The sequence below is a fragment of the Impatiens glandulifera genome, chromosome 4 (genome assembly GCF_907164915.1).
Source record: "Impatiens glandulifera chromosome 4, dImpGla2.1, whole genome shotgun sequence".
Lineage (NCBI taxonomy): Eukaryota > Viridiplantae > Streptophyta > Magnoliopsida > Ericales > Balsaminaceae > Impatiens > Impatiens glandulifera.
The window spans coordinates 34,510,283-34,524,554 of record NC_061865.1 but is presented as its reverse complement, the minus strand read 5'-3'; the positions used below and the strand labels follow the sequence as shown (position 1 = coordinate 34,524,554).

Genomic DNA, 14,272 nt, shown 5'->3' with positions numbered 1-14,272 from the left:
GAAGTTCATGGACTGTCGTTTTGACTCACTAATCGCGAGATCATATAGATCTCACAAAGCCTCTAAAAGAGGGAAAGAGAATAGGGGTGAGCAAACGTAAACTCATCGTTTTGTCCAATTTAAAACTATTTTACTAATTAATACAAAATATATATATATATATATATATATATATATATATATATATATATATATATTATTAGTGTAAATATCAGATTTTAAATTATTGAATAATAATATTTTTTTAATAATTAATTAATAATTTTATTTGTATTTAATTAAAAAATGAAAAAGTGAATTAAGTATATGCATATATTATATACATAAGTTTATATTTAATTTTATATAAAAAAATATATATTTATAATTTATTTAAAGAAATTTATTTTACATTCAAAGTTTTAATATTATAAAGTTATATAAATTTGTGGATGTTATTGGACATGTAGAAAGAAGGAAGAAACTCATTTAAGTGATAGAAATTTGAGAAATGTAGTGATTAGGTAGAAAAAAAAATTTAATTGAATTATTCAAATCCGAATTAAATTCAAATCAAAATAGTTAATCCAATTTTGTAATTCGGATTCAATTCAGATTAATCCGTCAAATGTTTACCTCTAATATAATCCAATTTAATATTTTATTTTATCTGATTACTTTATTTTTTTATTTAATTTTTAATATGTTTAATTATAAAAATATTATTATTATTATTTTTTTATAATTTGAACCTTGAAAAAAAATCTTGTTGAAATATTCCCCTCTAATCTAATCCAATTTAATATTTTATTTTATCTAATTACTTTCTTTTTTATTTATTTTATTATTTAATGTTTAATATAAAAATATTATTATTTTTTTATAATTTGAACCTTAAAAAAAAATCTTGTTGACTAAGTAATGCAAAAATATATAAAAAAAATAATATTACCTTGAGGTGGTGAAATGTAATTTAAAGAAATACATATTGAAAAATATATTTTTATTTAAATAGTTTGGATAATTCTAATTCAATTCAAACATTTTTTTTTAATCCTCACAGGTTAAGCACATAGCCTGGAAACACACTTAACCAGACGCAGAACTTGTCGCCTGACAGGCTCGAATCCAAGACCTCATGGAGACCTGGAGATATCCAGGTCTTGTTGCCGCTAGACTAAAAGAAGGGATAATTCAATCCGAGCTGAATGATGTTTAACAATCTTTAAACATATTAGTATGTCTTGTCCATTGATATCTATTTCAGCTGATACCTCTTTGAGGATAATGATATATTTAAGTTCAAGAAGCATATTTTAATGTTCAAAAAATACAAAAATAATACCATTCCAATATCATCATCCAGTGAACATAAAAGTAGTAGCTACAAATATGTAAAATATAGCTCAATTCAGATGTGCAGAAGAAAGTTATAGTAGCAAGTTTCAAGAAAACAATGCTTCAGCCATTGAAATAAATGAAGATCATGACTTATTCATCTTCAGGTGCTCAGTCTGTCATATCTGATGTATCTATCAGCAACCTAAATAAGAAGATAAAATTACCAACATATCAATCAAATTCACATTAAAGGTTGGCCTAAAAGTAGAGAGTTTAGAATACTACCGACCTTCAAAGATGAAATGCTAAGGACTTGGCAAAGAAACTTATGTTGCAGACCATTAATAATTTATAAAACAAACTTTGAAGCAGCTAAAATTGTGGGCCTTGACGAATCTGTTCATTCCCCTGGTTGTTGTGTTGTTCGGTGAATGAAGAAGTGGCTGAATTTGGTGTTACTGGACGATGATTATCTTCTCTGTCTTCTGACCGCTCCATCATTCGAAAAACAATTGCAATCCCGGAGTTCACCTCTCTCCTTACATCTGAACCAAACTCGGTCATTGAATTGTTACGAGAGAACAGCTTCTCCCTCCACCCTCTCGTGCTCTTTGAAAGTGATTCCTTGTATCTTATTTGTAAAAAAAATTTATTTACTTAGAGGAATAAAAACAGTCATTCTAAATGTTTGTTTATTAATTTAGAGATAAATAAATATATACCTCATTGACATGGCACCGAATCGAGATTTCAAAGTCTCTGGAAAAGTCTGAACATCTGAAGGTCCCGCTCTATCAGGATTTGGCACCTCATAGTTCCTGGAAATATTTCAAGCTTCAAACTTTAGTGGACGTAGAAATTTTCAGTCAGATATCTCTTGGGGAGCACTTTTTCATGCCAAATATTTCATCTGAATGTGGATCGAGATGAAAATGAGATGTTTGGAACAACACTTATTCATTAATTTATAAGTGGCTTCTCATCTGGAATTGGATCTAGATGAGAATGAGATCACGCTGAAACAAAACTTTAGTCATTTACAGTTTCATAAATTTATTGGCAGTTTGTAATTTGGATCCAGAGTTGAATCCAGATCCAGAAATTCGGAGTTAAATCTAGATCCAAGAAACATTCTTTTAGGCTCATTAGAAAACACATTTTCTAAGAAGGTTCATTTATAACAAGCAAGGCATGGGAAGAGTCCAAGGTGTTGAGGTTGTGGTCAACAAAGGTGGTTCCGAGGTATCAATTCATCATTTGGCTAGCATTTTAAGAAAGATTGATAACAAAGTACACGCTAAGTAAATTTATGCATATTAATAATGTCAAGTGTGTTTTTTGCATGTTTGAAACTGAAACCATGGATCATATCTTATGTGATTACCCATTCTCTTACTCAATTTGGCAAAGGGTGGGCAATGCATGATTCTTCCTAGTGTTCCAAGGAAGTGGAATGAGATCAATGAATGGATTACTAATGAGACTAAGGAGGATTGTTTCTCTTCAAAACGTCCTCTATTTATTTTTGGAGCCATTGTCTATGAAATTTGAAGAGAAAGGAATTCTAGAGTCTTTTCAAAAGTTAGAAGAAATGATGAAGAGGTTTGGAGAGATTACCTTAGTAGACTAACCTTACTAGTTCATGGAGGAGGGTCTCAAATACGTTTCAGAATTGACTCATTTAGAATGGTGCAGCAATGATAGTAAACAGGTCATGAAAAACACTAATCATATGAGAAGAAATTTGTGATGCGTTGTTTAGTTTTTGTTTCAAGTTGTGTTTAAACTTTCAATTGAACGGTAGTTGAATTTTCTTTAGTTTTTGTTGTGTTAGAAGCCAAGTCTATTTTGCTCTTCATTTCAAGTTCAAGTTGTAAACTCTTTTTTTGGTTATTAAAAAAATGGTGTTCCGTTTTCCAGAAAAAGAAAAAACACTTTCTCTATAGATGTAGATGAGAAACTATTAACATATACATACAAATACCTGTTATTAATGTGAATGTTGTGCCCATTCAATGGAGTATTTCCTAATCCAGACGAGGAAGACAATGTGTGTTCAGTCTGGACAAAACGTCCAGTAGCTAGTGTACCCGATTGAGATTCATGATCAGTGGGAGGTGTAGAAACTAAAACAAATTGTGGGCGGCCAAGAGAAGATGACCGTCTTGTCAAGCTGTCCAATGGAGAAATGTGACGGGCCCTTCTTATTGCAGCAACAGTCAAGTGTTGGTTAATACGCTCTTCAATCTCAGAATCAATTGCATCAATTGGCAGCTGCATCTCAATATAAAAGCAAAGAGGGCTAGTAAAATAGTGCAAATTTTAATTCTAAACAAGTGTTATAGAGTGTATAAAAAGTGATAACAGACATGTAGTTCAATATCTCCAAAGGATGGATGATGGAAAATTGTAGTATTCCTCGATGATTTAAGCCTAGAATTCCTTTCCTGCTCGACAGCTTCAAGCAATTCTTGACTGCAACCAAAATCATAACATATATATCATGAAACTACAAAGGAATGCCTATTAGCAGGCAAAGGAAACATTAACAACTGAAGAAATTGACATACCTGGTTGGGTTCTTCATACTAATTGGCTGCCAGCACATTGGACAATTAGAGCTTCTCTGGCACCTAAATGATATAACAGTTTAATTTTTAGATTGTAGATCTTCAATAGAAAATTAGTTTCTAAATTGACATGAAATAAATTTTCAGAGTTGAAGTACTGAAACAAGATAACATTTGGAAACAGTTTTGTGTCTTGATCAGGATTTGGAACTGGCTGAGAAACTGTAAATGAATTTGTGGATACAGGTCTATGTTTGTCTAAATATAGATAGACAAGTGTACCCAAATATAGTGATTTGCCATAATGTCTTCATATAACCAAATCTAGTAATTTTCCATGTTGTCTAAATATAGACAAGTGTACCCATCTTAGTTGTTACCAAGAACTTGTATCAATAAATTATTTCTACATGAATATTGGTAGCTGAGAAGATAAGGTGTCTACTGTTTTGTCCCCTATCATTAAAATAAATATTTGTAATAAAAAACTATGGTTTTTTTTTTATAACTTATAACAAAAATCCTACATGTGATTGCCAACAATGCAACTATTGAAAACAGAACTTAAAGAAAAAAAAATACTGCAAAAATCAGGGAAAAGTTACACCTTCAGAGGGACATAAAAACATTAGTTTTCATTGTGCTGTCCAGCTCAAGTAGAGTTTATTAATTGAATCCAAACAGACAATTGTTGAGTAAAATAAATGTCATATAGTGTTAAATCAACAAAAGAGTAAAATGCATTTCAAATATGTAATACTAGTAAAATCTAAAAAATAACAGAGGGTCATGGCAATGGGATGCTATGCTAGCCTCATCTAAGGATTAAACCCTGGTTAAAAAATAAATAAAACATAATAGAAAAATCATTTATTTATGGAATAAGGTTTTGTTCTTACAAAAGTAGTTGGATTAAAAGAAAAAAAACATCTTTTCATTTTGACACCACAATGATGAATACAATTACCAATCAGAAAAAAATGGTGAAGAAATAAACACATTTCATAAAATAATAAACTGACATAATATCAATAATGATTTAAAAAACAAGCAGACAAGATTCTGAAAAGAAAGTCATCAGACAAACCCTAAGAAGTTTTGCAAGGCATGTTTCTTGTAGGATATATTATTCCTAAAATTTAAAATAAAAAAGCAACCATCCTGACTTGACAATAAAAGATTAAAAATGTTCCAGGGAAAACAAAATTTCAGCTAGATGCCAACAAAAGCTATAAAACATGATAATAAAAGAAACTAAAGAAATTGAAATAAAAATGAAGAAAACAAGATTAATCTATACTGAAAACAATGATTTACATCCTGGCACAGCCTAGTGGTTTATCTCCTTGCTTCCAAAATGAGAAAGAAGCAGTAGTTTTTAAGTACCACCATCACCAGCAGGGGCTAAAAGACACTCCGTATTAAATTTAAAAAAAATATTCTTAAATAGTATTGCAAAGTCAGTTGCTGCATCCATATGAATCTCTAGTTAAACATCTCAATGTCCCTATACATTTAATCCACAACTTCTGCTACTAATGTTACAACAGCCAGCCTCCATGATGTTTGCATGAATTTTACAAGGCAAGTAAAAGATGACTTAGAACAACCCCTAGAACTAATACATAGTTTCCTGGTTCAACACAATTATCTAAATGATATTGCTCAATTTCTATTTAGAAGAACGTGTACTCATTATGCAGACAATTCTTCAATATTAAATCAGTGGAGCACAAGCAAAAGATCAGAGAAAGTATAAAATGCGTAATAGCTATTGTACCATTCAAGAATGCACTGAAGATGGAATTCATGCCTGCAATTAGTAACCTGCAAAGCAAATTTGATTCATCAACTAAAGCCTACCAAATGTTTAATGGACAAGAAGAAGCAACAAGTAGCTAATTTCGTACAGATGATGGATCACTGTCACAGAAAGTCTCCAAGCATATGCTGCAAGCATCCTCAAATGCTTCTTGAATTCCTCCTTCCACAAAGGCTGAAGCAGATGTCATATGACCTTCCCTATTCTCAACAGCATCGGTCACATGAACCTTATAAACAAGAAAAGTTAATGTCAGCATAACAGGAATACATGATTATACTAAATCTTGAATAAGGTTAAGGAAGAATCGTATGAAAACGTTAAACAACCTAGACCACTAAACCACCAACAAATAAATTCTGCGTTTTGACGATGTAATCTATGTCCCAAACCGGAATGAATTAATAACATATAGTGTAATGAATAAACAAACAAGAAAAATTATCATAAAACTTGATGACAGAATCAAACAAAAAAGAGGCGGTGGATATAAATTTACGGAAATTGAAATAGATATAAACGTTATGCCTACCTCCATTGCAACAAAGAAATTGTCACGAAAGAGGGTCAAGGGGCCGAAGGTCGAGCTTTTGAAAGTTCCTCCCAAGATAGTAAAAGCTAAAGCAACATGGAAAGGAGGTCAGAAAACCCTAGAAACAGACAGAGATGGAATGATCACGGGGATTAGAAGACAGAGAAGGGAAAATGAAAGGGATAGAAATCATAGAAATAGGGAGAGAGAGATAATAAAGGGCCAGAAAGATTGTGAGAGATGATAAGAGAGCATGCCACCTGTCCCACCTTTTACTTGGGAAATTTGATGAAAAAAACCCTATTATTAGCCTTAATTGGAGAAATGACCCGTGACTTATAAAAATTGCGCAAATGATTCTCAAATTTCGGACGAAAATATCCTTTTCACGTCATCTTTTCACGTCATGCGACGAAACTCCAATTCGACGAGTGTGTCGTTGCGTGACAAGCGTGACGTTGCGTGACGACTGTGTCGTCGCGAGACACGAACGCCATTACGACAAATTAGGGTTCTGTCGCGTCAATTTTCGTCATAACACATAACACAGAGAAAAGTGGTCATTTTCGCAAATTTGATTGAGAGCAGGTCATTTTTTCCTGTAAGGTTTATGGTCATTTCATCCAATTTCTTTTTATTTTTACTTTATTCTCTTTTAATTAAGTTAATTAAAATATTTTCATTTTATTGATAAAACAAGTTGATTAAAAAATTGTATTAGACTTTAAAATTGATTACAAATAATTTTTTTATTTTTTATATTATTTAATTTATTTAATTTAATTACTAGTTTCATATTAAATAAAGTATTCATACTTTTTATTTTCACTTTATTTTCGCTCTATAATTATAATAATAATAAAATACTAATTTTCAATTAATTTCAATAAAAAATTTAAAATTATTATTTTTCCATAATGATTATATTATTTTTAAAATTGAAAAATGTAATATTTGTGAAAAGTTATTAAATATTTAGATAACAAATTTTCAGCCAAATAAATATTTTTTTTCTTTTTCAATTTTATTTTAACAATTTTAGAATATCTATAAATTTATTTACTTTTAGCATAATTTTTTTTTATCTAATTTAATCATATTTTTATTATCAAAACAAATCAGTAATTTTCAAATAATTTTAATGAATGAATTATTTAAAACTATTATTTTGAATAAACATTCACAATAAATTTTTTTAAATTACAAAATGTAAAATTTATAAAACATTTTGATCAGTCAACTATTTTTTTTTTAAATTTGACCTAGAGAATTAAAAATAAATTTAGATATATATAAAATTAATGATATTTAATTCTAATTTGTCAGGGTCAAAATCGAAGTTAATTTGAATATATATGTGAGAGTAATTGAATATTTAGACGTCTAGGCTTTAACATACGCTCTGGTCTAAAAAAGCGCTAGTAGACGTCTAGGTTTCAACAGACGCTCTAGTCTGAAGAAGCGCTAATAGACGTCTAGGATTCAACAGAAGCTCTAGTCTGAAGAAGCGCTAGTAGACGTCTATGATTCAACAGACGCTCTAGTCTGAAGAAAAGCTAGCAGACGTCTAGGCTTCAACAGACGCTCTAGTCTAAAGAAGCGCTAGTAGACGTATAGGCTTCAACATATGCTCTGATATGAAGAAGCGCTAGTAGACGTCTAGATTTCAACAGACGCTTCTTCTAGTAGACGTCTAGGCTTCAATAGAAGACTTAAGTAGTGCCCGTTCATCTTCCTTTTTCATCTCCCGATAAACAACAGAATGCCACATCAGCACGCACAGTAATCAACAGAATAATGCCACAGGTCAATATTCAGATTCGACCGTTACATTAACTGTCGTGTATCATTAATACAAACCCTCTAAGAATCTCAATAGTCACACGCTATTCAAGTAAGGTTGCGATACTCAAGTGCGGCTACAACACTCAAGTAGAGCTACGCTACATCAATACGCGGAGCTCTACAATACGCCATCATTGAATGCAAAGAGGTTGTGACTCATATATATGAGTGGATCTTAATCAAGAAGAAAGCCTCGGGTGCTTCTTTTTAGCTCTTCTATTTGGTTCATTTGACATTGTTCATCTACGATTAATATCACTCTCTCACTATTTTAATTGTAATTCGTATACTCTGTATTTTCCATTAAGATAAGCTGAGAGAGAAATTGATGTAATATCTATTAAGAATATTAAGCATTGTAAGTTGAACAGAGGGTGTATGTTCAATAGAGTGAGAGCTAAGAGTTCAGAACAGGCATTGTAAGACATGGGTTTCTGTCTGAGCTTGTGTAGAGACTATATAAGTTAAAGTATTCTAGTGAATCCTTCTAGAAAATAAAAGAAGGGGTAACGTATGAGTTTTTTTATCTCCGAACATCCATAAACAACTCCGTGTCCATTTATTATTGTCTTATTCATCTTGCATCAATACGCTTTAAATCTAGCGAGTCATTCCGCACTTGAAACTGATTCAAGAGCTCGCGAAGATTTGTCACGAGAATATAAACAAGTCTTAACCTTTAACAGGGTTAAAACCTAATTGGAAGACGATAGTTGTTCAACAATACTCAAACCTCATCGGTTGTTGTTGACGCCGATCCCAACAAATTCATTTTGGTTGCCATCAATTATTTTACCAAATGGATTGAGACTACTTCATTCAAGATCTTCAAATCTTTGCATTTTGCTAAATTTATTCGAAGTAATATAATTAGTCTATATGTGGTTTCCCATTCAATGATTTCCAAGGAAAGGTGTTCGAACTTCTCCAAAAAGTCAAGGTTGAATATCACATGCCTTCACCGTATCGACCGTAGACCAATAAAGTTGTCGAAGTTGTGAACAAGAATGTGATATCCATTCTAAAGAAGACCACCTAAACGTACATAGATTGTCATGAAAAGCTCCCTTACGTGTTATGGGGTTACCGAACAACGACAAGGACTTTAACGAGCGAGATTCCCTATGCGTTGGTTTATGGTATTATGTTGTTTAACCTATCAAACTCGAGCTACCTACCATGTATGAGGATTGTTAGAATGTTATCTTTTCATTTTAGAGGAAACCCTAGCTTCGTTCACTTGAAGATGAAGAGACAGTCTTTATTCATTTATGTTGTGAACCCAATCATTTGGGTGTTCACGAGGGATATTTGAAGATTTTAGTAACTTCAAACCTTTGAGGATTGTTAGCATGGTATCTTCCCATTTCAAAGGAAACCCCAGCTTCATTCGCTTTGGCGATGAAGAAGTGGTGTTTATTCATCTTTGTTGTGAGCCCTATCATTTGGGTGCTCATAGGAGAAATTCATTTGACTTATTATAGCGACTTCAATCCTCCAAGGATTGTTAGCAATTATATCTTCTCATTTTAAAGGAAACCTCGTTTTTGTTCGCTTTGGCGATGAAGAGACGGTCATTTATTCTTCTTTGTCATGAACCCTATCTTCTAGGTGTTCACACGAGAAATTCATTTGAAGATTCTAGCGACTTTATTCCTCCAATGATTGTTAGCATGGTATTTTTCTTATTTTTAAGGAAACCATGACTTCGTTCTCTTTGACGATGAAGAAACGATCCTTTATTCCTCTCGTGAATTTTATCATTTGGGTGTTTACACGGGAAATTCACTTGAATATTCTAACGACTTAAATCCTCCGAGGATTGTTAACATGTAATCTTCTCATTTTAATGGAAACCCTAGTTTTGATCGCTTTGGCGATGAAGAGACCGTCCTTTATTCATCTTTGTCGTGAACCCTATCATTTGGGTCTTCACATAGAAAATTTATTCGAAGATTCTAACGACTTAATTCCTCTAAGGATTGTTACCATGGTATTTTCTCATTTTAAAAGAAACCCCGACTTCATTTGCTTTTGCGATGAAGAGGCGGTCGTTTATTTATCTTTCTCGCGATCCCTAGCACTATGGTGTTCACTCGGGAAATTCATCCAGATATTCTAACGACTTTAATCCTTCGAAGATTGTTAGCATGATAACTTCTCATTTCAAAGGAAACTCCAACTTCAATCACTTTGGCAATTTAGAGGCGGTCCTTTATTAATATTTTTCGTGAACCCTATCATTTGGGTGTTCACATAAAAAATTCATTAGAAGATTTGTACGACTTCAATCCTCTAAGGATTGTTAGCATGGTATTTTCACATTTTAAAGGAAATCCCAATTTTGTTTGCTTTGGAAAAAAGGCGGTCATTTATTCATCTCTATCAGGAACCTATCATTTGGTATTCACACATAAAATTTGTTTGTATATTCTAACGACTCTAATCCTCTAAGGATTCTTAGCATGGTATCTTCTCATTCAAAATAACTCTAGCTTCAATTGTTTTGGACGATCAGAAAGTAGTTATCGACTTGTCTTTAGTATGAATACCCTCGGAAAAGTATTCACTCTAAAAGAACATCAATAAGAAAGTTTTGCGGTGCGATTGATTGTCGACCCATAAACTTTAAACCATGTTCTTCCCCGTTTTAAGCATTCTCGAGTAAAATCTAAAACATAAGTTTGATAAGTGATTATTGATTTAACTACTCGTGTGCTCAATTATTTTGTTCCACCTTATTTTGCAGGTTGTACTTCTCATAAATTTTCATATAATGGAAATTCACACAAGAACAACTTTGGAAAGAAGTTCATGGTGATCAATCATTAGATCGAATCATGACATGACATTTATTCGATTTTAATGCATGTTAAAACTATTGAATGGTAAGATCACAAATGGTTTTCTCTTACAGTTATCTCACAAGAATCACCACATGGTTCATACCCCGTGTTCCTTGAATGTGCGATCGTCAAATAAGAAAATATGTGGAATATGCACAATGCCATGTTGTATCTTCCCTCTCTCTATATTTAATTAATTTAGGTTCACAAACATGGTGCCTATTTGTTAGGCTTGGACACACGTTTTGCTAACAAGATTTTTTCTACAAATTTTGTCTAAGAGGGGTATTCGGTAAACACCCTAATTTTGTACTCAATTAATTAAAATAAATGTATTCGGTCAAGTACAATGTTCATACACAAGTACTAGACTAGAATATTTAAAATAAGTAATTAATCTATAAATTAATTTCTTGTCTATTTCGGATTATTTAAGACACCACTTTTAAGAAATACTCAAAATTTGGGCCCACGAACACCTTCATGTCATTCGGCTTAAAAAATCATGTAGATTGAGTATAACTTTTTTTTTACGTTTTTAAGAAAAAATCCTCCTATGCCTAATATGGGATTTAAACACGACTCTTTGTAAAATACTCGAATTCGGCCTATAGATACTTTCATGTTGTTAGGCTTGTAAAATCGTGAATTTTGAGTATAATAATTTTATGGAAACTACTCCAGAGGTCAAGAGAATAAAATATTTTTTTGAAGGACTGACGGAAAACCACCACCCACGGTGATGCGTGGCACCCACTCGCCAAGGAGAGGTGTCATTCAATGACTAGGATCAACCCGAGTTGAAAGCGAGTCAATCTGAGTGATTTAAAGTCGAGTCAATATAGGTGAACCTCAAGTCAATACACTTGACTAGTCAAAGGAGCGTAGCAATTTCAGCGTCGGTTTTTGTCGGGGGAGCTCCTGAATCATCATCATGGGTTGGTCGAAGTTCTTCAATTGGTAAGAATGTGGTTGAAGGGAGAACATAAGGCATCACCAACTTAAAAAATCGCCCTAAATTCATTATTTGACCATTTTTGATGATTTTAAGTGTTTTGGAAAGTTGAATGAGTCCTCTACAAAACCTCTCAGCCCAAAGTTGGATAAAGGCTTTCGAACCTGATGGGATTACGAGAAAAAAGAAGTTTGCAAATGAGTTTCAAGCTTGACATACATTCATTCAAAAATCATAACTCGAGCTGTAATAATCCAAAAAGATGATTCTAATTTGAGTAGTTAGGTAACATCCATATGTTTCAAATGAAAATAGTGTAAACACCCCAAATTACGTTTCAGGGTTCAAACCATTGAATACGAGGTGATGCATGTTCAATTTTTCATTACAGAGTTAATCTAAGATAACCTCCATTCTAAGGGATATAACTTTGGCTATGCTCAACTATTTTAAGTCTATGAATTACAATCAGAAATGTCATCCTCTTAGAATATATTTTACACCAAATAGGGTACCCGGTTTGTCCTACAACCCACATGAGGTTGTCCATACTAAAGCGTGTCTGAAAAAAATAGTTTGTATTCAAGTGAATATTACGAGATATATGGTCCATTTTAGGGTTTGAATTTGCGACCAAAATTGTTACGAAGAGACACACATTTCCAATGATACTAATCCCAACCTCTAGTTCATCATGAGTTGCCCAAAAGACCTCAATGAAATCATAGTTTGATTTGGCCGAGATTTTGAATCCAAAAGGTAATAGGCTGTACTTTAAAATTTAATAACATTGGTTCTAATTGTTCATTCTAGGTGAATGAGTTATCATTAGAAAAATATGGATGTCAACTTTCCATTGATATAAAGCATGAATCGTGGTCTGATCTATAACTCATGATAGGTCGTCCGTAAGCCAAGTGGTGCACTTTGAGACCATCAACATTCAATCGGAAATTCTTAATTCCATAATCTGTTTCATTTAAAACATGTAACACAAAACTTGTAGCTTAGAAGAATATATTTCCAACAGATACAGATTTAGTCTAGGGTATTGCCTGAACCATTTAAGAGAGCATGACAAAGTTATAGTTTGGAAGAATGAACTAAAATCAGACAAGGGTAATTGGAAAACTTCAAAATATGTAACTTGGGCCCTAGTTAATGAAATGATCTAATTTCAAAACTTCAAAAATATGTAACTTGGGCCCTAGTTAATGAAATGATCTAATTTCAAAACAAAAAGTGTCTCAGCTATCCAACTAACTCAGCCAAAATTCAGCCTAAAAACTTGACAATAGCCTAGTCGACTACACCATCATGATAACTGATTTTCATCCTAATTTTCAAATCTACCCCTAAAACTAACTATATAAGGACTCTTAATCCTCCATAACCATGACATTTAATGATCTAATTCTTACTTACCTTCTTCTAGAGAGAACTTGAAGAGAGCAAAATAACTGCTCCGACGAGTAGGAAGGCCCTTCCGACGAGCTCCTTCCAGCTAGTTAAAGGCTCCTTCACTAATCACCATAGCTTCTAAGCTTATGGAATCTTGTCTTTATGTTCTAAGTTTGTTGCACCTTTTCTTTAGGTAACAGATACTGCTAGACTATAAGCCTCAAACACAATAATGATTATGTTGTGTTGATTAAATTACATACTTTTTAAGAAATTAAACATTTGTTTAAGCTTTTATTTGATCATGTATTATATTGTGTGGATTAATTGTGTATTACATGTATGATTACTTATTTGTATTAGTGAACCCCTTGTTGATAGTATAAGTTTGCATATAAACTAAGAGTAGTTCCGTTAGGCTAAATCCATATTTCCGACCATGAATTTGATTAAATTTGTATAGTATGTGATCTTGAATTTCGATTCAAGGTCACTAGTTTTAAATAATCATAAATAAATTTCATAATTGACATAGCCTAATCCTAAATAGAATCCCTATGTGTAAGTATTATCTTAGTTCTATTCTTTTTACTATTAGAATCTCTCCGCTCTTCAAAATCCAGAAAGACTTTTGAAGGCCTTCGAATGGAAAACTATGTAGATTGTGCTACCACTAAGAGATGAAATAATCCCTAAGGTAAGAAGACGTGAAGCTCAAACGAAACGAAATATGCGATCATATTTTACTTTCTTTGGGGTCACTTATTGCTTGCGTAGAAAAGGAATCGTCGTTGCGATTGATCTTCGGAATTTAAAATGAATTGATAAATTTGTTGGCAGAAGAGATCAAAGAAATTTTTTTAAGAATATTTCGAAAGTAAAATATTTTCCATTATCCTAAACTGTACTTTGAATATAAGTCATCAAGAACAAATGACGATTGTTATAAGATGTTTAGATATTGATGATATTATTATCAAA

The 14,272-nt window shown here is 32.4% G+C and overlaps 1 protein-coding gene across 1 annotated transcript; it reads right to left on the bottom strand.

Annotated features, from left to right (window-relative positions):
- Positions 1 to 1,304: 1,304 nt before the first annotated feature.
- On the bottom strand, positions 1,305 to 6,425 carry LOC124936786 (E3 ubiquitin-protein ligase RHF2A-like). Its single transcript, XM_047477313.1, has 9 exons — positions 6,245 to 6,425; positions 5,801 to 5,941; positions 5,671 to 5,717; positions 3,891 to 3,953; positions 3,690 to 3,795; positions 3,305 to 3,594; positions 2,043 to 2,138; positions 1,610 to 1,951; positions 1,305 to 1,522 (listed from the first exon to the last, which is right to left on the bottom strand). Exons 1-8 carry the CDS (start codon positions 6,248 to 6,250, stop codon positions 1,693 to 1,695), a joined length of 1,008 nt encoding a protein of 335 aa, XP_047333269.1. The 5' UTR covers positions 6,251 to 6,425; the 3' UTR covers positions 1,305 to 1,522; positions 1,610 to 1,692.
- Between the last annotated feature and the right edge of the window lie 7,847 nt (positions 6,426 to 14,272).